This window comes from Aspergillus pseudonomiae (genome assembly GCF_009193645.1).
Source record: "Aspergillus pseudonomiae strain CBS 119388 unplaced genomic scaffold BDV37scaffold_33, whole genome shotgun sequence".
Lineage (NCBI taxonomy): Eukaryota > Fungi > Ascomycota > Eurotiomycetes > Eurotiales > Aspergillaceae > Aspergillus > Aspergillus pseudonomiae.
The window spans coordinates 151,653-176,364 of record NW_022476025.1 but is presented as its reverse complement, the minus strand read 5'-3'; the positions used below and the strand labels follow the sequence as shown (position 1 = coordinate 176,364).

General features: G+C 48.7%; 8 protein-coding genes across 8 annotated transcripts; 5 read left to right on the top strand and 3 right to left on the bottom strand.

The window, feature by feature from the left end:
- Window positions 1–547: 547 nt before the first annotated feature.
- Window positions 548–1,494, top strand: BDV37DRAFT_271620 (SDR family NAD(P)-dependent oxidoreductase; the record flags this gene model as incomplete). Its single annotated transcript, XM_032084744.1, has 2 exons — window positions 548–611; window positions 668–1,494. 2 exons carry the CDS (start codon window positions 548–550, stop codon window positions 1,492–1,494), a joined length of 891 nt encoding a protein of 296 aa, XP_031941414.1.
- A 169-nt stretch (window positions 1,495–1,663) lies between these two features.
- On the bottom strand, window positions 1,664–2,898 carry BDV37DRAFT_294143 (serine/threonine-protein kinase; the record flags this gene model as incomplete). Its single annotated transcript, XM_032089582.1, has 2 exons — window positions 1,859–2,898; window positions 1,664–1,795 (listed from the first exon to the last, which is right to left on the bottom strand). Exons 1-2 carry the CDS (start codon window positions 2,843–2,845, stop codon window positions 1,664–1,666), a joined length of 1,119 nt encoding a protein of 372 aa, XP_031941413.1. The 5' UTR covers window positions 2,846–2,898.
- Window positions 2,899–4,655: 1,757 nt separating this feature from the next.
- On the top strand, window positions 4,656–8,773 carry BDV37DRAFT_118390 (cation-translocating P-type ATPase). The gene has a single exon (XM_032078535.1). It carries the CDS (start codon window positions 4,978–4,980, stop codon window positions 8,272–8,274), a length of 3,297 nt encoding a protein of 1,098 aa, XP_031941412.1. The 5' UTR covers window positions 4,656–4,977; the 3' UTR covers window positions 8,275–8,773.
- On the bottom strand, window positions 8,701–11,752 carry BDV37DRAFT_118399 (putative TBC domain protein). Its single transcript, XM_032078536.1, has 4 exons — window positions 11,578–11,752; window positions 10,303–11,525; window positions 9,785–10,239; window positions 8,701–9,733 (listed from the first exon to the last, which is right to left on the bottom strand). The coding sequence occupies exons 2-4, from the start codon at window positions 11,504–11,506 to the stop codon at window positions 9,128–9,130; spliced, it is 2,265 nt and encodes a 754-aa protein (XP_031941411.1). The 5' UTR covers window positions 11,507–11,525; window positions 11,578–11,752; the 3' UTR covers window positions 8,701–9,127.
- A 6,166-nt stretch (window positions 11,753–17,918) lies between these two features.
- On the top strand, window positions 17,919–20,663 carry BDV37DRAFT_294139 (C6 transcription factor RegA; the record flags this gene model as incomplete). Its single annotated transcript, XM_032089581.1, has 3 exons — window positions 17,919–18,048; window positions 18,111–18,165; window positions 18,227–20,663. 3 exons carry the CDS (start codon window positions 17,919–17,921, stop codon window positions 20,661–20,663), a joined length of 2,622 nt encoding a protein of 873 aa, XP_031941410.1.
- A 118-nt stretch (window positions 20,664–20,781) lies between these two features.
- BDV37DRAFT_283136 (SDR family NAD(P)-dependent oxidoreductase) lies at window positions 20,782–21,725 on the bottom strand (the record flags this gene model as incomplete). The annotated part of the gene is made up of 4 exons (XM_032087231.1): window positions 20,782–20,868; window positions 20,934–21,014; window positions 21,066–21,173; window positions 21,234–21,725. 4 exons carry the CDS (start codon window positions 21,723–21,725, stop codon window positions 20,782–20,784), a joined length of 768 nt encoding a protein of 255 aa, XP_031941409.1.
- A 278-nt stretch (window positions 21,726–22,003) lies between these two features.
- On the top strand, window positions 22,004–22,588 carry BDV37DRAFT_283135 (cupin domain-containing protein; the record flags this gene model as incomplete). Its single annotated transcript, XM_032087230.1, has 1 exon — window positions 22,004–22,588. The coding sequence occupies one exon, from the start codon at window positions 22,004–22,006 to the stop codon at window positions 22,586–22,588; it is 585 nt and encodes a 194-aa protein (XP_031941408.1).
- Window positions 22,589–23,056: 468 nt separating this feature from the next.
- BDV37DRAFT_271613 (histidinol dehydrogenase family protein) lies at window positions 23,057–24,564 on the top strand (the record flags this gene model as incomplete). Its single annotated transcript, XM_032084743.1, has 4 exons — window positions 23,057–23,374; window positions 23,428–23,474; window positions 23,534–24,233; window positions 24,298–24,564. The coding sequence occupies 4 exons, from the start codon at window positions 23,057–23,059 to the stop codon at window positions 24,562–24,564; spliced, it is 1,332 nt and encodes a 443-aa protein (XP_031941407.1).
- Between the last annotated feature and the right edge of the window lie 148 nt (window positions 24,565–24,712).

The following is a 24,712-nucleotide window of genomic DNA, read 5'->3' as shown; positions in this document are numbered from 1 at the left end:
TTTGGAGGAACGAACACTTTATATCACTTTCTAAGTCAGATTCATGAACCCTATTCGACTAGGGCACGCATCGTTGTAGATATTGAACCTTGAATAATGGAACAGCCATTACATATTGTTAAACACAGGCTATATCACAATGACCTACATAAGCTAATAATGACTTAGCTCATCGCAAGGACACCAAAAATAGTCGGAACACATCCGACGCAGACTCGACGTCATACTGATGAGACAATTCTTGCCTCACCACATCGCAGAACAACATGGATAACAATCAACATTTTACTCCACTGCGTGCGCTGGGTGCGCCGCTGATGTATAAATTACTCTCTCTCCCACTCAGCTATATTTCAATCCCATTATGCTCCGCCAGAACATCCTTCCACGCTTTCTTAAATCGAGCTGTCCGATCCGCTACCACCACAGATTCAGCTATAGCACTTCCCAGAAGCCTCCCCTAGCCTATTCTAGAGCTCAATTCTCTACATCAGCATCTAACCTATTTGTCACTACATCACGCCGAAACGTATCTGAAGTAATCAAAATGGAGGCGAAGGCAAGCAACGAGAACTTTAAGCTAGAGAACCTCTTCAATGTTAAGGGGAAAGGTATGTTTCGAGCACGCCATTTTCCACGATATGATCCAGATGCTAACAGAAACCAGTTGCCCTCATCACCGGAGGAGGATCGGGCATTGGTCTGATGGCCACTCAAGCTCTGGCGGTCAACGGAGCCAAAGTTTACATCACAGGCCGAACCGGCGAGAAGCTCGACCGCGTTGCAGAACTATACAACAAGAATATCCAGGGCCAGATCATCCCCATCACGTCCGACATCACGGATAAGAGCTCGGTTGACAAGCTGGTGCAAGAGATCTCTTCGCGCGAAAAGTACCTCTCCATATTGATTAACAATGCCGGCATTAGCAGCTCGACCCAGACGACCGAGAAGGAGGACCCTAAGGAGCTGCGTAAGGAGTTGTTCGAGAGCAGTGCGCTTGACCCCAAGGAATGGGATGATGTGTACCGCACGAATGTCACGCATCTCTTTATGACTACTACTGCGTTCTTGCCGCTGCTTCAGAAGGGCTCTGAGCAGGAAAAGGGCTGGTCCAGCACTGTGGTTAATATCTCGTCGATTTCGGGTATTGTCAAGGTGTCCCAGCATCATTTCGCTTATAATGCGTCGAAGGCTGCTGCTATCCATTTGACTAAGATGCTGGCGCATGAGATTTCCTCGTCTGGTCTGCAGATTCGCGTTAATAACATCGCCCCGGGTGTTTTCCCCAGTGAGATGACGGCTGGCGAGAGTGATGAGAAGCAGAAGAGCGAAATCCCTAAGGAGAAGTACGAGGGTAAGGTTCCTGCTGCTCGCCCTGGTAAGGATGAGGACATGGCCAATGCTGTGCTCTTCTCTACCACCAACCAGTATCTCAATGGACAGACCATTGTGGTAGATGGAGGATATGTGTTGGCGGCTGGAACCGTCTAGAGCGTGTATGATTCGATGATACATAACTTGTATTGTAGTTAATATTTTCGATAGCACATGACTGCATGTCAATGCCAATCTTCAAATAATTATTTTATTCAAGACGGTTGTTATTAGTTTATCGTATATGACATTTGGAGCCAGCCAAATAAATCGCAGTCAGCCACACTTACCACCCCATCTCCCCTGCATCACAAACCTGTACATAGTACACCCACTCAGATCGAAGTACCTCGGATGCCTTGATTCTCCGAACAGGATCAGGATGCAACATCGCATATATCACATTGCGACAACGCGTCTAGCCAAGGATCAGCACAAAGAGACTTTCACCAAGTCCTTCAGACCTGGAACTGCATCATACCTCTTCCAACGCTTCAATCGGAGGATATCCGTCATACGTTTGCCGTCCGCGCAGGTACGCACAATAACCCCCGTCCTCGTCCGCACAAGGCATCCTCCAGAGTAAGCGACCACATCTCATCGCCATGTACACAAGCCCTGCGGCCCATACATCGCCCGCCCTCGGATCAATCGCCGCATAGTTACTAAATTCCTCCGGCGGGAGGTAAGGTATCGATCCCCGCAACTTTCGTGGAGAGTACAATGAGGACAACTGCAGACGTATCCTATTCTCGGAATGTTCCCCGTTCGCAACTTCATCTAGCAGCCACTCCGCACTCCCAAAGTCGGCCACTTTCACCGCGCCATGGGCCGTCAGAAGGATATTTTCCGTCTTCAGACCTCGATGCGCAATCGCGTTGTCATGAAGATATGTCACCGCGCGCATGATCTGCTTGAAGAAGCAATCTGCTTGAAGGGCGTCTACGTTGTCTTCGGCCGTGGCAATCAGTGCGTTCAGATTCCCGCCGGCACAATAGTCCATGACTAGACAGGTCTCGCCGTGTTCGTTCTGGAGGACATCGATGGTTTGAAGGAGGTTGGGGTGTGACACGGCCGAGGAGAGAGATTGTTCGAAACGCTGGGTAGCTCTGACGAGGGCGTCCGATGATCGACGGAGGATTTTGACGACATGGAGTTGCCTAGAAGCACCTGCGGAAGAAGATTTCCGGGCATATACTCTTACGGAGCTGTGGACGCCGTAATGCAGGATTATGGTGGATAGACCGTATCTCTCTGTTAGTGTGGAAGGAGCCGTAGAAGGGGGAGTTAATAAGGTCTGCCTTTCCTCATCGTCGATGGATTCTTTTGGTAACCAGCAGCGTGCCAGGACATTCGGCAATGTCAATGAGGACAGCAGTCTAAGGCCTGATTTATGTTCGGGAGATTTTAGGTTTAGATGATGGCGATGCGTAGTATATGTACCGTAGGAATTTTGTAACTGGGACATTGTGAGCTATATGGGGTTTGCTGCAATTTAGTATGGCAGCAGAGAGCTTTTATGTACACGGATCAATCGAGTACACGATCAGACATTCGAGCACTTATATATAAGTGTTGCATGTATTGGGTCAACTGACCATGTACATCCCAGGGCAGTAGTTGCGCTAATTGGTGAAATTCCATGTAGGGGGGTTGGCGTGACATTGTTTATCCCAAGGCTGGCAGCGTAAGGGAGTGAGTGGTACAGCGTTAATTGCCTCGTCCTTGATCGGATTGGACGAAGAAAGCCCTCGTCCGAATTTCTTAGGTAAAAAACCTGGGGAAATGACGGATGGAACTTTGATTTCGGGTATCGTCGATAGCAAACTATGCCACATTTTCTATGTTCTTTCTTTAGCAGGTTCATCAATATGGCAATTATTGATGTCGGAAACCCACATAGAAATATTGTTGTGATAAATAGGAGCTTTACTGCTGCCTCACCGAGAAACATGTATAAGATCTTCAACTGCATCACCACTTTTTGATGCACTTACCATGACTGGTATGCCTGGCTTGAGCGGCGCAGGAAAACATAAAAGAAGAACCAAAAAATAGAGAAGTAAAAGAGAAACAAACATTTTATCAGTTCAAATTTCATATACATACATCATATCAATCTTGACCAACCCCTGCATTAGTAGATTGACTGGTTGCTGAAGGTCACCTTAAACACACAGTAGTCCTGAGACGGTAATAGCCCATGGCACTCTTACCTAACCTGTTTGACTGCCACGTGCAAATGTTTGGATGTTCTCAGTCAATGACTAGTTGACCTGTATAGTACCAAGAAGCTGGATATCTAGAGCGAACAATCTGAAAGAGAATTCGCCGGAGAGAAAAAATGAGCTGGTAGACGCTATCCTGTGCTGACGACCTTCCAATCTCACGGCATCGACATTGTTTAAGGGCTCATCCCCATATCTCGGCACGACACAGGAAAAATTTGTCCATGGACCTAGATGAGCAAGCGTTAAGGCCTGGAGGGTACTACTAGTATACCTTCATGTTAGAGCGACAGCGGAGCGGCTGGATTAGGGCTCAGGTGTCCAAGCGACTCGGATTACCTCTTTAAGCCACAAGCGAAGTTCGTTGGGATGTCATGAGGTTAGCAAATTACTAAAACCTTCAGCTCAATATGACACATTCTACTTTAGAAAGAAAAGGATTGACGGGGCGAAAAAAGATTGAAAACGCGTGGGAAGTTCAGGGCAGAATGTTATTGGTCAGAATAAAAGACGCAGCTGGTGGTGAACCTGAACGCGGCGACGGTTCCTTTAATTTGGATGCCTTGAGGGATTTTCCTCAACCACACACCATCAGTCGGAGAACACTAAGCGACAGAAGTCGATCGCAATACAGTATGCGCTCCATACGAGCCTCGGTGGACCAAGTCCTCGACCAAAGTACCGGAGTACTGTGGCGCACCCACCGACCTAGTTTGAGCTTGATTTAACCCTATCGAGAAAAAAGCCTTTTGACGGAAATGGCTGCGGGATTTTACTCTGCCACTACTATCAGCATGATCTCAAGAGCGGCGTCTGTCATGTTCGAGGCTGTTGGATGGGAAAATTCCCTCGCTGGTCAACTACAAATGAATCTGATACGAGCTGGAGAGTGGCCATGCTCCTTCCGGTACCTGAGGCAGTCCATGGATTACCCAGAACGGCAACCCATCTGTCATTGAATCATACCTCGTCTTGAGCATGTATCCATTTTCATCCTTCGTGTTCGTCGTCAGTTCTCTCATACAGTCTTATTCCCTCATGGGCTAGTTTCATCGGGCTAGCTGCTCAGGTTTTTCCAAGCGAAGACCCGTATCGCTTCTCCGACCAATATCCACACACACTGATTCCATCACATTGTCCTCCCGTTTCCCCTCTCCATATGTCTTGGGAACGATGGCTGCCTATAAATTACCAGAAGGATAAATACTACACGGCTGGAAGCTGATTCCGTGTTCACAATCCTACCTTCTCTTCTTCCTCCCACCTCTCTACCTCTCTTGCCCACGTCTTATACGACCTAGTGGCGCCTTCGAAGCTTTCCTACATCTTTCTATCCCTCTATTGTCCGTATTGATAGCTCGCCACATACACCATGGCCGAGTCACCATCGTCTTCAGATCCTTCTGAGAAGGATTTGGAAACGGGTGAACAACGCTTGGGTCGCCCAGAACGGCGGACAACCATCAAGTTTGATGGCACGTCGTCTTCAGACTCTCAAGGAGGAGTCTATCAATCTCAGCAGTCTAATCGCCCCCGCTCTCTGAGCAGGGACTCGGCGAAGAGCGGGCGAAGTGGTGTACAGAGCTCTGGGACAGCTGGTATCCCTATCGAATTTCGAACTCTGTCTATCCAAATATCGGAGGCACAGAGAGCTACCGAAGAGGTCATAAAGGAAAGGCAAGAGAAGGAGAAGCATCCAGATCATGACTACTTTGAAAGCCTAGACTTTCATATCCTCAGCACAGACAGACTGTCTCAACAACTCAATGTCGATTGCAGATATGGACTCAGTTCGTCAGCTGCTGCTCAACGACTCGAACGCGATGGCAAGAACGTGATAGCACACCACCGAGAAAACTACCTCAAAAAGATTCTCGGGTATGTCTTCGGGGGTTTCTGTTCGGTGCTGTGGATTGGCGTGATTATCTTCTTCATCTGCTGGAAACCTCTGAGCAATCCGCCCTCTGTTCCTAGTCTTGCGATGGCGATCTTGGTCATTATCGTTATTGTTCTGCAAGCAAGCTTCTCTGCCTTTCAGGATTGGTCTACAAAGCATGTAATGAACTCGATACTCAACCTGCTCCCATCCGAAGCACTGGTCCTACGTGACGGGAAGCAGACAAGAGTGCCTTCAACGGAACTTGTCGTTGGTGATATAGTGTACGTTGGTATTGGGAATAAGGTCCCAGCAGATATGCGCCTTTTCGAAAGTTCGGGAGACGTCCGCTTCGATCGTGCAGTGCTCACTGGCGAATCTGATGAGATCGACGGAGCAATAGATGCTACCGACAACAACTTTCTGGAAACGAGGAACATTGCTTTCATGGGTACCAATGTGACAAACGGAAATGCGGTTGGTATGGTGGTGCTTACTGGCAGTCGCTCTGTGATGGGTCGCATAGCCAAGATGACTGCTGGTGTAAAGGAGAAGCCAACGTTGATCCAAAAGGAGATCACACGGTTCGTCACGATTATCATTTGCCTTACCATCACGCTGGTCTTAATCATTCTATTTACCTGGGTCGGCTGGTTGCGCGTTGATCATTATGCCTTCATGAATGTCGTGGCAATGCTAAACAATGTGATGGGCTGCGTTGTTGCTTTCATACCCGAAGGCATGCCAGTCGGCGTTGCTCTCACTCTCATGATGGTTGCAAAACGTATGAAAAAGGCCAATATCCTACCCAAAGGTCTTGCCACAGTCGAGACATTGGGTTGCGTGAACGTCATCTGTTCGGACAAGACCGGCACTTTAACCCAGAATAAGATGTCAGTCAGGTCACTAGGGCTGCTCGATACGACACTTGATGTTGAACAACTTCCTAATACTCAACGCAATGAGATGTCAGAGTCCCTGAAGAACTTACTGCGCGGATCTCTGTTGTGCAATGACGCTTTTTTTGACCCCGCGACAATTGCTCTGCCAGTCAATGAGCGAGGTGTCACGGGAAATGCTACCGATGCCGCTGTCCTACGCTTCGCTGAATCTATCATGCCTGACGGTCGTAATCAGCTATCTATGTTCGAAAGAATCCATCAAGTTCCCTTCAACTCAAAGAACAAATGGATGTTAACGATTCATCGGGATCCCACTGATACAGATGGGTATCTTGTCTTCGTCAAAGGTGCACCGGACGTGTTACTTCCGAAATGCACTTCATATCGATCAGGCATCGATAACACAATCAAAGTACTGGATGAGAAAGCAAAGGAGCTGTTCTCGAACTTTCAAGCCGAATTATCGAGACGAGCGGAGCGTGTAATTGTTATCTGTCAGCGACGCTTCACTCCCCGTGCCGCTGTTGGGTCTAACGACTTCAACGAAGAGGTATTGGCTGAATGTGTCCAAAGTTTAACAGTTACTGGAATCTTCGGAATAATGGATCCACCACGACTAGAGACTGCAGAGACGGTGGCGGCGTGTCGAGGGGCAGGAATTCGCTTTTTCATGGTTACGGGTGATTTCGGTCTGACTGCGGCTGCGATCGCAAGAGACATAGGTATCTTCAGTGGCACTGCTGAACCAGATACCGTAGATGACCTGAAGCCCTTCACGGGTGGCGAAATTGACGAGAAGCAATCGCTACGCTCTCGCCACAGTCTCCTCGTGGATGGCAAGCATATATCAGCCCTAAACGATTGGCAATGGGATACCATATGCAAGTACGAGGAAATCGTGTTCGCTCGAACATCTCCCGAGCATAAATATCGCATTGTACAAGAGCTCAAGAGCCGGGACAATGTTGTTGCAGTAACAGGAGACGGAGTCAACGATGCTCCAGCACTACGAGCAGCCGACGTTGGAATTGCAGTGGTCTCCGGCAGCGATGTCGCAATTGAAGCAGCGGACCTGGTTCTCCTCGACCGATTCGATTCAATTGCCCAAGCTATCCGGCTAGGCCGTCTAGTGTTCCAAAACCTCCAAAAGGTGATCGCATATCTGCTACCCGCCGGTAGTTGGTCGGAAATCTGGCCAGTCCTGATGAACGTATTCTTCGGCGTGCCACTACCTTTGAGCTCCTTCCTCATGATCATCATCTGCGTATTCACCGATCTCTTCTGCTCCCTTTCTCTCATCATGGAGAAGGAAGAATACGACCTCCTCAGCGTACCCCCTCGAAACCACAAGAAGGACCACCTAATCAACCTCAAGATATACGGCCAATCATACCTCTTCGTCGGCGTCATGGAGGCCTTCTGCGCCCACTCAATGTTCTTCCTGTACATGTACAAGAAAGCCGGAATCCCCTTCCACGCCCTCATCTTCGCGTTCGAGAAATACTCCGACGGCTTCTACGGCTACACGCAGGACGAGCTAACCAACTTCAACAACGTCGGCCAGGGCGTCTACTTTGTCAGTCTAGTCATGCTCCAGTGGGGCAACATCCTCTCTGTCCGCAACAAACGCATGTCCATCCTCCAAGCAGACCCCGTCCGCAAACAGCGCCGGAACCCCTGGCTACCCTTGTCGATGGCTATATCCCTTGTCATCGCAATTTTCGTCACCGAGGTCCCGGGCTTCCATAAATTATTCAACACTGCGCCAGTCCCCATCGAGTTCTGGTTTATTCCTCTAGCGCTGGCGCTGGGGATCTTGCTTATGGATGAGCTTCGGAAGCTGCTGGTGCGACAGTTCCCGAAGAGTATATTCGCGAAGATCGCATGGTGATTGAGTTTCAGCCAGAGAAGACACCATGAGTACTATATTCTGGTATTTCTAGATGAATCGGGTATTTCTGATTCCGAGTTGATGATGCATGAAAAAAGGTTTATGGAAAAGTAGATGGTGGCAATATTGTTTCTAAGTTCATGTACATGCTTGCAATTATACATATAGTACGATGATTGACATGTCACAAATCGGGTGTAAACCTGCGAAGATACTAGATTCTGAAAGGAATATACTATCAATTAATACTAGATGCTAGAGACATCCTCGACATCCACTGTATCTCTCTGTATTATTCATCATGTACAAGTTCCATGATAGAAGCCACTAATACAAGTGTCAACTGGGCAGATTCCCAAATAACCTATGGATCATGCTTGCATAGCCAAGACTACCTCTAAAGCTTAGCAAGGGCCAAGCTTTGAGAAATATTACCTAGATTGGTAGTGAGTTGCAGAATTGACGTAGGAGACTGGAGACAGAGTGGACTGTAATTTGCAGCTAGGCATGTAGACAGGTTCAAGGTAGGGATGTACTTCGTAAGGTAATAGATGCGGCTTATGTTGCACGCTGTCGGTATCCGGAGCTGTACAATTGCTTTCAGATACACATAATCTCAACTACGATCTATGAAATGATGTGAAATGATGTGTAGGATATCAAGTGTAAGTGATAATTAGCTCGGTTAGCATGAAATGCCTTAACCACCTATAGAAAAATATGTCCAGCGGTAAGAAGCGAAGGGAACAAAGCATAGTCAAACGAATGGTAGGTATACATGTGTAGAAGGAAAATAACCTCGCAAGGGGGAGTGTAGCTTGATGCATTAAGAAAAATATAACAGGGCAAACTTTTAGTCCCGCACCTTGCCAGCTTCCCTAACCTCACTCATAAATCCATCTTCATCGCCCGCGGTTGTGAGTATCCAATAGTCACCAACGCCGGCATTGGAGAATTGACCGCCACCGAAGCCCGCTGCAGATGTTACCGGAGCACTATGGCGCTCCTTAGGCTTGGCTCCGGCACTACGGGGCCCCCACCCGAGGATCTGTCTAACCGTAGCACGACTCTCGTCATCCGGTTTGGTAAATCCAAACAGTTGCGCCTGCAGGCAACCAAGGACTGCCACTGCAGCTCGAATCATGATGCGGTCTCCCTCGAATACCCAACAGTCCCAGACGCGGCTGATACGCTCAAGATCGAGACCATTTGTGAGGAGGGAGCGGAACATCGGCTCCCAGATCTCTTCATCCGAGAGCTGAAGCGTCTCAGTAAGGTGAGAGGCTAGACGAGGGAATTTATAACGAAGTGTCGCAGTCGTTAGTGTGTATGTACGGCTGATCGCCCCGCGGTCAAGGGTGAGGAAAGCAACAGGCAAAGATCGATTAAGTGCATTAGCCATGGCGAGAAATGCAGAGGAAGGGGTTGGGAATTGAAGGACGAGGAGAGCGGCAATTGTCTGTCACTGATTAGCTTTAACGATGCATCGGTATATATAGCTGCCACTTACATGGAGACCAGTGACATAGCCCACGTCACTGCGATACATAGAGTATGCCTCCAACACGTCAATCAAAGTTTCCCGTAAAGGACCGCCTTCCTGGAAGAGCTTCAAATCTGGGAATGCTGTGGATGCGTCGCCTTCAATTGCCTCAAACCACTCTCGCATTCGTTTGTTACTCTCTCCAGTATCGCCATCGACCTTTGACCGTACGTCTTTGGCGCGCTGCAACGCCTTCTTGAACGTTTCCTCGGACAAAGACAGCTCATTGCCGATGGCGCGCTGCCAGGCTGTTCCTCTGCTTCGAGCAGGTACTCCACGCCACCAGAGCTCACGTGTTCTGGTTTCACCTATGGCATTCTCCCAATTGGGATAAACATAATCATCCCAGATACGCTGAAGTGTTTCTCGGGTGTTGTCCTTCTCGCACTTGGCCGAGGCAGCCTTCGCTGCACGACGCTTATCTGGTGAATTGGAGTTAGTAAGTTCTGCATAAGACAACCCGTCAGCAACAAGAGTAATTTTACCTGCTTCCCGTGATTGTGCCATCATCCTCTTGTACTCTTTCAGATGCTTCTTTTCTTCCTTCTGATCTTTAGGAGGGAGCCAGCTGGGCCGTGTTCTTGTGAGAACCTTCTCTTTCTCTTTGCTGATAGGTAAGGGATCGATCATAATGTTGGACTTTTGCAACGGGGGTAGCTCAATGGTGCCTCTAGACCCCCGCTTAGACTCCTCACTTGACCTCAGAGACGACAAGCCGCTTTGTAGATTCTCTCCGCGCTTCTGTTCGCGCTCATCGGCATGGTGTTCTAGAGCCTCGGTGATGATCTTTGCTTCTTCCGACAAATCAGACATCATGCTATTGTACGAATACACACGTGGATTACGCGGGGAAATCTGGCCACGTTCGGGACCTGCAGAACTGGATCGCACAGCAGGTCGACGTGGTCGAGATCCACTTGGCGATCTTGCACCCGGCAGTGAAGCATCCTTGACGGAGTGCGACAAGGGGAGGGGCCGAGGTCCCGGACTCCGACCGTTTGGACTCGTGCTTCGAGAGGCTGGGCGATCTTCAAGAGGTCGAGGGGATATCGGCACATTCCACAGACTTGCATCTTCTGGTAGCTCCTCATCTGAATCATGATATTCTTCCTCCAGTTCCTTCAAGGTCTTGCGGTTTGGCTGCCATGAGTGTTTTCGGTTCAAAGGAGGCCGAGCATTGGCTGGCGACAAGGACAGACTATGAGTAGATGGCGAGGAGCCCAGACGAGATGTCGGTCGGAGGGGCGAGGTGGATCGAGCACGCTGAGAGTTGGGTGTTTGTAATGGCGACTTAGCACTACCAGGGTCACGTTTATTCCCTGACTTTGATCTGGAGATACTGCGTGTCTGCAGACTGAGCATTCCGTTAATTTGCGCGGGGGGTTTGTGTAAACCCTTCGTTTGTTGCGATGTAGTGGTCAATTCGCGCGTTGTGATCACCGAGGCCTTGGACTGCATTCGTGCCGTCGATGACCGTGAAAGGCCGGGTCGGCCATAGGGCGAGGCGACAGCATTGTTATATGCTAGGTCAGCATCGTCTTCAAGGCCAATATCTTCGAAGTTGGAGATATCCGTAAAGACGCCATCGGGGCCATCGAGCTGAGAGGAAGAGCGGAAGGAGGACGACTTGGAAGACTTGGAACCGGAAAGTTCGGGCGGGGAATTGGGCGTTGTGAAAACGGTTGTCATATCGTACCGAGAAAGTTGTCTTGAATGATTTATTGGGATGAACAAGAAGCAGCAAAATGTTCCACTGTTACCGATATAAGGAATCGAATACCAGGTTCTGACTGGGTGGGTCGCGCAGCGAATGCCGAGTCAAAACTTGGTGGTAAGGAAATCGAGATGTAAGAAACGAAAGACGGTAGGGCAGGACTTTTTTCGAATCCAACACCGGACTTGTATTAAGATAATCGACTATTTAAACGTGACACCAAGGATCATCCAGAACCCGGTAAATATCCAGACCAGGCACCCGTGGACAAGGGTGGGCGACGATGTCGCTGTTTCGGTGATATCGCAAAGTGAGATCAGGAGACTAGGACATAGATGTTCGGCGAACGCCGAATAGGAGTCACTTAACGAGAGAAAGTTCAAAGAAAGGGTAAACGAAGGAGGAAGGGATTTTGATCAAGCGAAGGACGAGAAACGATGGAAGAAAGGAAAAGGAAAAAGGAAATGGACGAGGTGGGGAGAAGGAAATAGATGGGGAAGAAAGAGAAGGGGGGGATGAAATGAGATGATGGAGACTTGAAGCTGCAACCGGCGTGGCCGATGGGCCTGAGGCTGCGAGGTCACCGTCTTTGGACGTGGTCTGGCCAATCCCACGACTGCGGCTGGTGCAGTGAAACTATACCAGAAAAATACCATTCCAGATGCCGATCTCCGACCAAAGGATTCCGTGCTCACAGGGCTAAGAGGCCGGGAGGATACTAGTGGCTGTCGTAATCTTACCGGCTCGAAACAAAACGCCACAGCCACAGTATCGTCACAGAAGCGTCATGCTGCATCGCTTATGTCGAGAAAGTCATTAGAAAAACAGGGTCGTTGCGTGCGGTTGGAATCAAAATCGCTGTTGTTGATGTACATCATCGCACTTGTTGACAATTGCCTTGTCGGGCCTTGAAATCAACAAAATATGTTGCCTCCCCCTTTCCAACCCCCCTTTTATGCCTGTTGGTCCAGTCACATTTGTGTCCACGCCGAAAGGTTCCGTGGTATGTGAGGTTCGTTCCACGGACCCTAATCCACAGCTTCTTCCAGCACAAATTGGCCTTTATAGTGGAATTCTTCCGACGCCCGGGCACGCAGTTCGCGTTGTTTTAACTCGGAAACAACATTGGTTGGTAGTATCAATAGGCCGCTACATAATTCGTTCTGATCTCAGTGGTTCCCGCAAACATGATCGGAGATCTGAGACAAAGTATTTGCCACACTCGCTCCACTCTTGAGCTGAAGCTTTCTTATTCTCTCTCCTCTGGTTTCTCCGACGTATATATTAGTTCCCACCACACATGACTGAGATTCGCTAGAAAAAAAATATAACTAAATAATAACAATACCAAGTTATGGAAGACATCACTCCGTACGGAGTATGGTCCCTACATATGTTACTGAACGGGTAACCATGTTATGTAGAACAATGATTTATTGGTCACACCGTTAGGCTAAAATCCACGCATCAGTCAACAACACTGGTAGCCGATGCGCACTAGCTGAGACAGTGGAGATCGAGTTAAAATTTTTTTGCAATTTCGGCTCAACGCTCAAGGGTAAGGCTGTACATCCCAGTCAGAATCTCCAGTTACCATACATCAGGTTTCCCTTCTGTACTACTTGTGCTAGTCGCATAGCCTTCGCATCGGATCTTGGCCGGCTGCCCTTCAACACCAGTTCCAACCAGCGCAACACAAGAGCGTATCGTGTTTGTTTGCGGCGCAACACAAATTGGAACGCCGCTGCTGCGAGGTACTGAACTTGTGAATGCTGCACAGTGCATACAGAGGGCGAGAAAGATACCGCGGCTGTGTCTCGCTGACCCCAGCACCTCTTGCCCTGAACGAGTCGATGTGCGAGCTGCGTTGTATCCCGGACGATCCGAATGATCACCTCAGACGAAGGGTGCGCTCGACCCCGGAGCGATCTCATATACTGATACATCTTCATAGCGGTGGTAAGGTAGTTCGCATATAGGGTTGAAAGGACCACCGTAAGTGAATTGTGATTTGTGTCAAGGTACATGGGATGCATGAGTAGCTTGAAGGATGCGAGCAATTTCCGGTGCAGCGTACGACCCGGGACTCGTGCGGATTCAACGGTCAGGGAGTTAGAGAGGGTCTCGGCAGCGGAGTCACCTCCTTCGAGTATGCGATCATGATCTTTGTGAATCTCTAAAGTGCGAGTATCAATCAAGCTCCCACAGTAGGGGAAGAGTGAAGTGTCAACCAGCCGGGGGATATGAGTCCCTTCTACAGCAGCGGTGAAATTGACGAGACTCTTGGCTGGATTGACAGAGACACCGTATGTAGGCTGTCCTTTGATCATCACCTTCAAGAAACGTTTGGCAAGGTCGGGATTCGAGGTAATTAGTAAAAAGTCGTCAACAAGACGCAGAAGTAGCGTTTCGTCCGACTGTAAAAACGCTAAAACTTCCCGCTCCATTTCTGCATAGAATAAGTTGCAGAGAATGCTAGATAGTACCGAGCCCTGGGGAATACCATTGCGCTGTCGGAAGTACTTCCGGCCAAATTTCACCAGATTATTGCGGACGTGCTCGTGGAGTAAATCCAACAGATCCTCAGTATTGCATTCTCTCTGTCCCGACGTATCAACAAAAACCGTATTCCTTCTGTGGCTAGTTCCGCCATTATTAATCGTCTCGGTCAGATGCTGTGGTCTCGCAGCGGGTGCTGCCCTGGCCACGAACTTGCGGAAAGCTTTACTCTGTTTTGTTTCGCGCATTGGCCACATGCAACCAAATTCATCTGGCGGGCGCATTTCGACATGCCTGGTAAAGTGATACGCTTCTTCAGATACCAGCGCCTCAACAAGACGGACCAGCCTATCCTGAGGGATTGTATCGAAACAAGATTGGATGTCTAGTTTAACAAAATAGAAGGCCGGTAGCGAACCGACTTCGTGGTAATGTAGCAGCAAGCGTTCTTTGAATGCCTTGAGCCGCAAATGCATGTCTCCTACAGAAAATAAACACGAGCCTAGGTCATCTTGTTTCCGCATCTTCTCGTAATTTAAGATGCCATAGATAGGGGTGATGGCTGAGTTGATACTTTGACCCAAGAAGCGGCCTTTGCTTCCCGCCCATTTGTTGTTCCCCAAAGTTCTTCGTCGCAGATTCAGAATTGGGCGAATACCAGTCGTCTTTGGAAGGAGCCGCAAGGTACCATACGGTAGAGACCTACGACCAAGCATGCGCTCTGCTTTGTCTGACTTCAATTCCTCGAATGTAGAAAGCTTGAGGTCAGCCAAGGGCTGTTCAGTCAAGTGACGCCAGACATCGTGCCGGAAGTAGAATAAGCGATTACGGTGGGTCTGAGACTCAGTGACATAAAAGTTGGCCCGTACAAGTGGTATCAAAATCGAATCGAAGATGTAGTAGATAATTTCGTGTAATATTTCTGTCCGTTTCTGTAAATCAGACAACGAAACTTTATTCGAATTTTGGCCGCGGACCGTCGGGGGTTCGAGCCAGGATATGCATGTTATCTATAAGGTACTCGCTTTAGCAATTATCTTTGGTAGGGTGTATACAACAGCGCCGAACCTTGATTCCCTTGCAGATTTCATGTATGCTTAGGCTTTCAAATCGTCGCATGCGCACGAACCGATCGACGTGCTTGAAGATAACGGTCTGGTTGCTGAATTTATGTTGACCTATGCCATAAAAGTGGGACGGTAATAGGGTTCGTAATACTGCTCGACAGAAAGCAGATACTGAAGAGGCTGGCGTTGCATAATCTGTCAAACTGAGTTTCGGTTTCGTAACGTTTGCTTTGATGGCATGACCTTTGGCTTTCGGCCGAAGTGGAGACGTTGGCGTTGGTTCAGCTATATGATGAACTGCTACATGCTGATGGTGACCTCGCAACTGTGTTATCAATGGTTCTGATGCTGATGATCCCAATTCTTCACTGGGTGTCCCAGTCTGGGGATCGATTGGACCAAATTTCCAGGGACCAGTGCACTAATACCTTAGTGCCAATTATACGAAGAAGGGTAGTGCGACAAACCTGTGGTGGACAATAATGGCGTAACAATTCTCTATATGAGCATCTTTCATGGCGATTTTGCAACTGCTGAACCAGTTCTAAAGTCCTGCCTCGCAGCCTTTTGGGTACTTTCATTGATCCGCTGCATCCATCATCAGCCACGGTTGGCTTGTTTCAGGGTCACTGGGTCTTGTTACCTCTGCTTTTCAGACTGGGAGATCTCTTCCTCGCGAGAGGAGTAATCATTGACAGGAAGAGTAGACATGCGGCTGTCAGGCAGACAGGTGAATACATTGTGCAGGCCGAATTGCCTGGGGAAGATGTATTTCATAACATGCACGGTTTGCGACAATGAACCCGAAGAGGGAAAGCGATTCAGAACGTCTGTTCCAACCGTCAGTAGGAGGCTTATCCACATCATGGGCTTCCAAAACACATACGCCGGTTTGACAATCCAGACTGAACTTGCCCCTTCGCGTCGAATGCAGGGCGCGCATAAAGCATACGTCGGCGGAAGAGCACTACGCTATTTGGCTTGGAGATATCATTCGTACCGCCCTCTGTTTTGCTTTGGGCGCTAAGTTTTCCATCGACTTCCACTGGCCGTGAAGAACTGCTCCTAGTAGGATGTGCAACCTTAGCATTCAGGGGTTGTGTTCCAACTGGATTGTTCATTGGTTCAAGGTCTGATAGCGGAATGCCTGTATTTGTGCATAAGTAGTCATCCGCTAGGCCGTGGATGCATGACTTACCGCTTAATTGATAGTAGATGCCTTTCCGACTATCTATGGCAGTAAATATCCCACAATCAAATAAGAGACTTGTGATGATGTCCTCCCCGTTGCTCCCCAGAAGTCCAAGGATGTCGGTCCAAGGAGCGCGCTTAAGGGACTGGACATTCTTGTTCGGGAATCGTGCCACTATGCCACGAAGACTGCAGGCAAGAGTCCGCGTTGTAGCTTGCAGCCCGTTCGCACGTTGAAACCCATGGGCTAAGATGTGTTTCGGTTTCTGATACGAAAATCCACTGCGATTGAACAGCGCCGATATAACGTAATCCACAATCTATAGAGACAGTTAGCAAGAAGCCTCCGCAGCAATCACAACTATCAGTCGGCATTTCTAGTTAATGATTGTATGCGAACCGCTATACTGCTAGCTAAAAAGCCAGGATAGAGATTTCGTCGGCGCTGTTCAAGAACTCGTGAAACATATATCTTATCTTACCTCTGCTTGAGGACAAGGGGGTCCAGTATCGGTACTGGTGACTAATGATCTATCCGGCGATGCCGTGAATTCAGCTAATTCCCGCCGTCGCTTCTGATCGCATCCAGCAGTCGGTTCTTTCAGTATGCCTACTAGCGTCGTATCCAGCAATTGTGACAGCTCTTCATCCTGGTCACCTGAACGGCCAGCACCATTGGAGTCATGACTGCGCACCGACGCTATCCTTCTGCGGCGGGATTTTGAGGATTTGGGTATTCGCTGAAGGAGATATTGTCTCAAGGTCACAACGCGTCGGTAATATATGGAGATCACTGGATGGGTTTGCTCCAATGGTTCTTCACAGGGCCCATTGGTGACCTTCCCTCGGGTGGTGGTCTGGGGGGACAATTGCGGCAGGTCCCCTCGTGCTTGGCCATTCTTGACGGGCCGCTTTCTTTTTTTGCCCATGGCTGTAGATACCCTGAATAATCAACCTTACATGGTGGCAAGCGAGAATATTGATTGAGATTGATTGGTTAGTTGGTGTGTTGTAGTATACTAGTACTCAGTAGAGGTTGAAGGGGGCTCTTGGCGGACGCGACGCGCTCGGACAACGCGACCTAATCTTACTGGGGTAAATTATGGTTACAACTTAGAAGTACATGTACAGTCATAAGCCTGATAAACCCACTATATCTAAATTTTAAATTCTATTCTATATTCTATAGAATTCCCCCCACCTTATACTATATGTAGTTCTAGAAAAAAAGCTCTAGAACTGAGTATACTTTACTTTACCTTATTTTATTTTTTATTTATATAGAATAAGCCTATCTAGCAATAAAATCTATAAGTAAAAGTGTCTACCAGTATGATCAAAAACATAGGAATAGCCAAACATTTCTCAGCCAGACGGCTTAAGCCTTCCAAGGCTCCAAATAAATTTTTATTAATATGGTCAAAGATGTCTAAGCGAGTGGTAGGGCGATCTCGGCTCACTTGCTCTCCACCTTCCCGAGCGCCATTGATGTGCAACGAACAGCTGGGGCTTCCTACCCGAGGTCTGGGGCACTGCGGGGTCCCCAGAAGTGGGAAAATTGGTGTCCCTTAACTAGGTGACAATTGCACTCCACGCTCGGGTTGTATGCAGCCTTGGAGATTGCCTGATCATGGCCTCCCCGTATACCTCCCCAAGATTCGCCCCGGGTACCCAGCCTTTGAATCGTAACTTGTATCAATGCGGGACATGCTCTCAGTCATTCACCCGAGTTGATCATCTGTCCCGCCATGTTCGGTCCCGTGAGTTGTCCTTCGCTATTCTTGGCTGCTGTATAGTCGAAGATTTAACACTCGGACACTAGACACCCAAGAGAAGCCTTACAAATGCTTAGTCTGCAGTAAGAGGTTCGGAAGGATGTGAGATTTACTTGCCCAATTGATAGGGAAGACGAGCAACGGAGTGCTAAGTTTATTCTAGAGATCTTCTCAACAGGCATTCCTCTCTCCACAATACCGATGGTGATGAGCCTGTGTCAAAGAAGCGCCGTCGGAATGGCTGTAACACTACCATGCTTGCCCGGGCATCCCAGGCCTGTACTGCCTGTGCAGAGGATCACCTCCGATGCGACGAGGAGAAACCGTGTAAACGATGTCAGCGAAGGAACATTCAGTGCAAGGTGCCACCGAAGCAAGTGGATGAGCTTAACGCTTCACCCACTATCCCTGAGAAGCATCATACAGGCGGCAGTGACTCAAGCTCTTTGAATAATCCCACACTTAAGCCTGACATGACAAACGATCGGCTGTATCAGATGTCTACCAGTCCTCCAACAGAAATGCCAGCAGGCGATATTTGGTCCCAGGGCCCGTCTCACCATGCTCCAACGGATACGGAAATCGATGTCTCGGCGTCACTAGCAAAAGACTATGCGGACCTTATAACGCCGAACTCAGTTGATATGTTTGCAGCTGGTCTCTCCATAGATAGTCTGAGTGGAGTTAGAACGCCGAGGGGGCTGATATCTTTCGGATTAGAAACAGACCTCGATCTGAGCATGGTTGATCTCAGCTTCTTAGAATCCTACAATTCCCGAATCCCCTTTCAGTTTGATGAGCATGAGACCCCTCAATCAATTTCCGGGTCCGCCCTGGGGGACTGTGCGGCAGGTACAAACTATGGCACACCTAATGATCGTTCTATGCAGCGATTACGATGGCACTTTGTCCCTGAGCCGCAGGATCACGGGTATGCCGAGCACAATAATTTATTACTGCCCGCTGATGCGGAGCAAAACTCAACACCAAGGAACTTCATCGGTATGGACAGTTATTGTAATGCAGAGAGCCTGGACCTTGCCTCGCGTGATAAGATTCTGAGTATCTTCCTGAGTCAGATGAAACATCCAATCTCTCAAGTCACTCTGTCCTTTCCCTCTGTTGAGCTGTTAGATATCCTTATCCGGTATTTTCTAACAAGTCCGACATCGAACGCCAAATCGTGGATCCATCTGGCCACATTCACTCCAAAACAGACCCGGCCTGAACTCCTGCTTGCAATGGCAGCTATGGGAGCTGTGTTAACGCCAGACCCGTCACTGCAGAAATTGGGTTTTGCAATGCAGGAGGTCGTCCGTCACCAGCTTCCTGTGGTGTTTGAGAGCGATAATACTATGATCAATAACCTTGACTTGTTGCAGGCATATATGCTTTGCTTAGAAACGGGCCTCTGGAGCGGCAATAATCGAAAAATGGAGATCTGTGAGAGCTCTCGTCTACCATTAGTTACAATTCTTCGGCGTCGAGGATTATTCCATCATGCAGCATATCCGCCTGTCCTCATTAGCTCTGAGGATGTAAGTGACAACCTCGATAGTAAATGGCGTTCCTGGGTGCGGCAAGAGTCTTTTAAACGCCTCGTTTATAATTTGTTGCAACACGATGCCCAATTGTCTATGGTTCTTTTCACAAACCCGTTGTTATCCTACGGTGAAACCTCACTTTCTATCCCCTGTTCTCGCGATCTTTGGACTGCGAGCTCGGCTCAAAAGTGGAAAGAACTGTACTGTGCACGCTTCGCTATGGGCTCGACACGGATCCCAACGCTTCTGGAGTGCATTGCAAACCTTGATCTTCTCGAATGCAGCAAAGCTGTGGCAGACACAACACTTGCATGTTTATCTATACTTTGTGCCATGTGGGGAATGGTCTGGGAATATCGACAATTCAGTATTCTGCTGGCGGCGCAATCCCGGTACTGGGATAATGGGATCCTGATGGTATCACGCTACCAAGAGCTTGTGAAGATGCTGAGGTATTTTCATATGGGATACAAGAACGAAAGCACACTTCATTTGAACCTTATTCTAATGCACATGCACATGTCACTAGAGGATGTGCAGATTCTTGCCACGATGGAGGACCCCAGAAAGACCTCAGAGTTTCCGCCGTCGATCCATTCCTGGTCGAAAAGTAAAGAATGCCGACAGGCACTCTGGCATGCTGGACAGGTCATCCGAGAGCTCAAAACTCTTCCTTCGCAATGTCTCCGGGACTTCATGGCCGTTGCCCTGTACCATGCAAGCTTGGCTCTCTGGGCCTACGGTATGGCAATCTCCCATGCAACTGAAGGTAATGCCATGTCCCGGCCGGATTCCATGAATATGAATATGGAGAATATAATATGGCTCGATGGTGATGATACCGATGGCGTGCATCGCTATCTCGCCTTAGAGCGTGGCATTCCTGCCTTGCATGGAGTCCAGCCGCATATAGCATCTGCTTCTTTGGCTGACCCTGGCGCCATTTTGGAGCTAGTTCTCCAAATAATGCATAGAAACCATTCCGGTGAGCGGGAGCCGCCTCTGGTAGAGAACTTGGTCAGTCTCATTGAGAAATTACGGGACATCAGCAAGTAATATGCCATGTGAGAACTTTCAGATGATCTATATATAGATAAAATACCAGATATCGATTTGAGAAAATACATCTATGCCTTCTAGTAACAAGCACTATATTGCATGTATCTATGCGTATCTACAATGAAAACCCAGCATCAATGACAACATTCATCCCAGTAATGGATTTTGAGTTCGCAAGGAACTTAACTTGCTCTGCAACATCCTTTTAGGGTATTTCAGGTTAGTAAACCGCGTTTCAATGCCCTATGAGGTACATTATATTCTTACCTCCGGTGTAGCGAATCGCTTCAAGACATTCTTCTCCCGCACGGCGTTCAATCTTTCTTCTGGGAACTGTTGCCCCCAGTCCTATAGACATTATTAATAAATGTCCACGAAACCAAAAAGTCACAGACATACCGTAAGCAACACACCGGGCGAGACCGTGTTTACTCGAATATTCGGCGCCGCAATGGCTGCCAGGCTTTTGGCAAGGTGTATAAGGGCAGCTTTCGTTACAGCATACGGCTATGCCCCCAATATCAGCCAGATACTTCCACAAATATCAAACTCTCCAACAATACTCACCAAGGAGCTACCGCTTGGCTTAACACCAGCAACACTCGCCGTGGCAATAAACGCCCCCTGGGTCTTCTCCAGGTGCGGCCTGCATTCCTGGAACAGGAAAAAATGGCTCTTGACGTTCATATTGAAGCATCGGTCCCAGTCAGCCTCGTCGTCGGCCTCGTCAAGATTCGTAAAATCTGTCATTCGTGTCCAGCCAACATTTGAGGCCACTATATCTAAGCGGCCCATTTCCTGAACCGTCTGGTTCACTAATCGACGAATATCAGCTCTATCTGCCATATCTGCTTTTAGAGCTTGGAATTGGGGGGATCCTGTCGACTGGGTATTATTATCTCTCGAAGAGTTCAGATCTCGAATGAGGCTTTGTGCGGGCTCTGGGTTGGATCCATAGTTTAGCATAATACTGGTATCGCCCTCGGCGGCGAGTGCACGAGCGACGGCGGCCCCGACGCCTCGCGATGCCCCAGTTATCAGCGCAACTTTCGGAGGCATTGTTCGCGGTCAGTTACACTGTAGATATGGGTTCGGATACGCTGACTGCCCTATAAGATATAGATGTGGAATCAAAAACGATCGGATGTGCCCCCTCCACCTGCGGGCCAGACTATCGGCTCCACTTGGAGAACCCTCATCCACAAAGTGGCCAAGGGGTTTAAGAGTGGATGAACCGTGACCTTTTATCAGGTAAAACAACTAAACCGTACTTGACCATTCCCACTCTGCATTACACTCCTATATTCACCTGAGACACGAATCAACACATGCCAAAAATGCAAGACAACGGCCTCCGTCCCATCAACCGCGTGATCACAGACCACGACGCTCAAGGGACGACCAGATTCCAGGATAGAATTCCCGAGCCCCTTGAATGGCAGCAGCTAGCCAACGGTGCCCGCTTTGCGCTTGCTTACGGGACGAACGAGGTCCCCGTGAACTTTACGGGCGAGAAGGACCTTAATGTTTACCAGTCGTTGCTGAGAGATCTCCCGGGTGTTACCATTCCCGGAGGCACGGTCTTGCGTGTTGTGGACATGAACCCTGGGGCCATCTCACCCATGCATCGGACTGTCAGTCTGGACTACGGGGTGGTGCTCGAAGGAGAGGTCGAGCTGGTGCTGGACTCTGGAGAGACGAGGTTGCTCAAGCGAGGCGACATCGCGGTTCAGCGTGGGACGAACCACGCGTGGAGGAATACGAGTGACACCAATTGGGCTCGGATGTTGTATGTTCTCCAGGAGGCCCAGCCTTTGGAGATTAATGGGGCTACACTGGAGGAGGACTATGGGGGCGGGATGGATGATGTGAAGCCTTCCAAGCGAACGAGGCGACAACAGGGAATGGAGGATTCAACTTAGGATAATAAACAGAAGCTGCAATTAGATCAATCCAAAGTTTTCACTTCTATTTTTAATAAATTGTATATTTCTCTCTGGAAGATCTTCGTTTTGGTTGGTTTGCTGCGATTAGGTCAGTCCACGGCACCGTGTGCCCTAAGATCGGCATATTCAATAACTTAAGTATTTTGCAAAAGCATTCCTTTCAGCACTGGCACTAGTGCTTCTAGGTCAGATTGATACCAAGGACTTGAACTCCAGAGTTCCGGCAAAGCTACTTCGGACTTCTGTCCGGCCTCTCTTCAACCCGTCGACATGCCCATTCGGAGGTGGAGCCGGTGGAGGAATATCTAGTGTAAGACGAACACCATACCTCGCCCATAAGAAACAGATAAAACCCAAGTTGTACTAAGAAAAAGAATAGTAATCTACATACAAGCCCGAAGACTTTATACTTGTCCCCCTTGTGCTTCTACCATCACTCCCATCATGCCTGCCCGCCATCTGAAATCAAGGTCAAACACCTTGGCTGTGTCCACAACTCCTCAAGTCGACGTCAGCTCAGTCGTCAAGGGAGTGATAGACGATGTCCGGCAGAATGGCGACGCAGCCGTACGTAAGTACTCCGAGAAGTTTGACAAGTGGTCGCCAGCTTCGTTCAAGCTGTCCCAGGCGGAGATTGATACCGCGATGGCGGCCTGTCCCCAACAGACCATCGACGACATTAAAGAGGTCCAAAAGAATGTGCGTGCATTTGCACAAGCTCAACGTGAGTCTCTAAAGGACTTTGAGTATGAGATTCAACCCGTAAGACCAAGGCAATCACCATTGTAGATTCTATCTTACTGACGTTCCTCTAGGGTGTTGTTCTGGGCCAAAAGAATCTTCCTATTAGCTCTGTCGGTGCGTAAGTGAAGAGTACAAATGAAAGTGTTTCCGAATAAGAGTAGCGCTTAACATAAACAGATATATCCCTGGTGGACGATACCCTCTTCTTGCATCCGCCCACATGACCATCTTAACTGCCAAAGTTGCCGGTGTGCCGCACGTCGTGGGTTGCACTCCACCCATCGCTGGCAAAATTCCCCATGCCACAATTGCAGCCATGCACCTTGCTGGTGCCGACGAGATATATCTTCTCGGTGGTGTTCAGGCGATTGCTGCAATGGCCGTTGGTACTGAGAGCATGCAGAAGGTGGACTTCATCGCGGGCCCTGGAAATGCTTTCGTTGCCGAAGGAAAGAGGCAGCTCTTTGGGGAGGTCGGGATTGACCTCTTTGCTGGACCGACCGAAATCTTGATTGTTACAGACGAAACGGCGGATCCTTTTACCGTTGCTACCGACATCCTCTCCCAGGCTGAACACGGCCCTGACTCCCCCGCAGTGATAATCACTACATCGGAGAGTGTAGGCCGGAAAGCCATCGAGATCATCGATGAATTGCTCAAACACCTTTCAACTGCGGATGTGGCAGGTGTTTCGTGGGAGCGATTCGGTGAGGTGATTGTGGTTGATACGATGGAGGAAGCGTGGAAGCTGGCAGATGAATATGCCAGCGAGCATGTTCAAGTCTTTACAAAACGGCCTCGGGATGCATTGGACAATATGACAGCATACGGAGCGCTCTTCTTGGGTGAGAAGACGTGTGTTTCTTACGGGGATAAGGTATTATTGTGTTTCATTTGCCACTACTACCTTGAAGGCCCAAGGACTGATATTCTTTAGGTAGGTGATTGGAACCAACCACGTGCTTCCAACCAAGAAAGCAGCTAGATATACCGGTGGTCTCTGGGTTGGAAAGTATCTCAGGACGGTGACATATCAGGAGGTGGAGAGTAGCACGGCTAGTGGCGAATTGGGCAGACTCTGTGGACGAGCAGCTAGAGCAGAGAACTTCGAAGGCCATGCTCGGTCTGGGGACTTGCGTGCGCAGAGATATCTGAATAATCAGTATGATTGGATCAAACTGTATCACGAAGAGAATGCTAAGGCATAGATGGAGCATTGCGACAGCGACTTGCACGAGGGGTCCTACTGTATAGCTACTAGCTAGTTTATCTCATTCAATAGACCAATGCATTCAAATTTCATAAATTCTAACAAAAGTCCTTTCTCAGAGTATAGTTATACCACGTTTTTCCTGT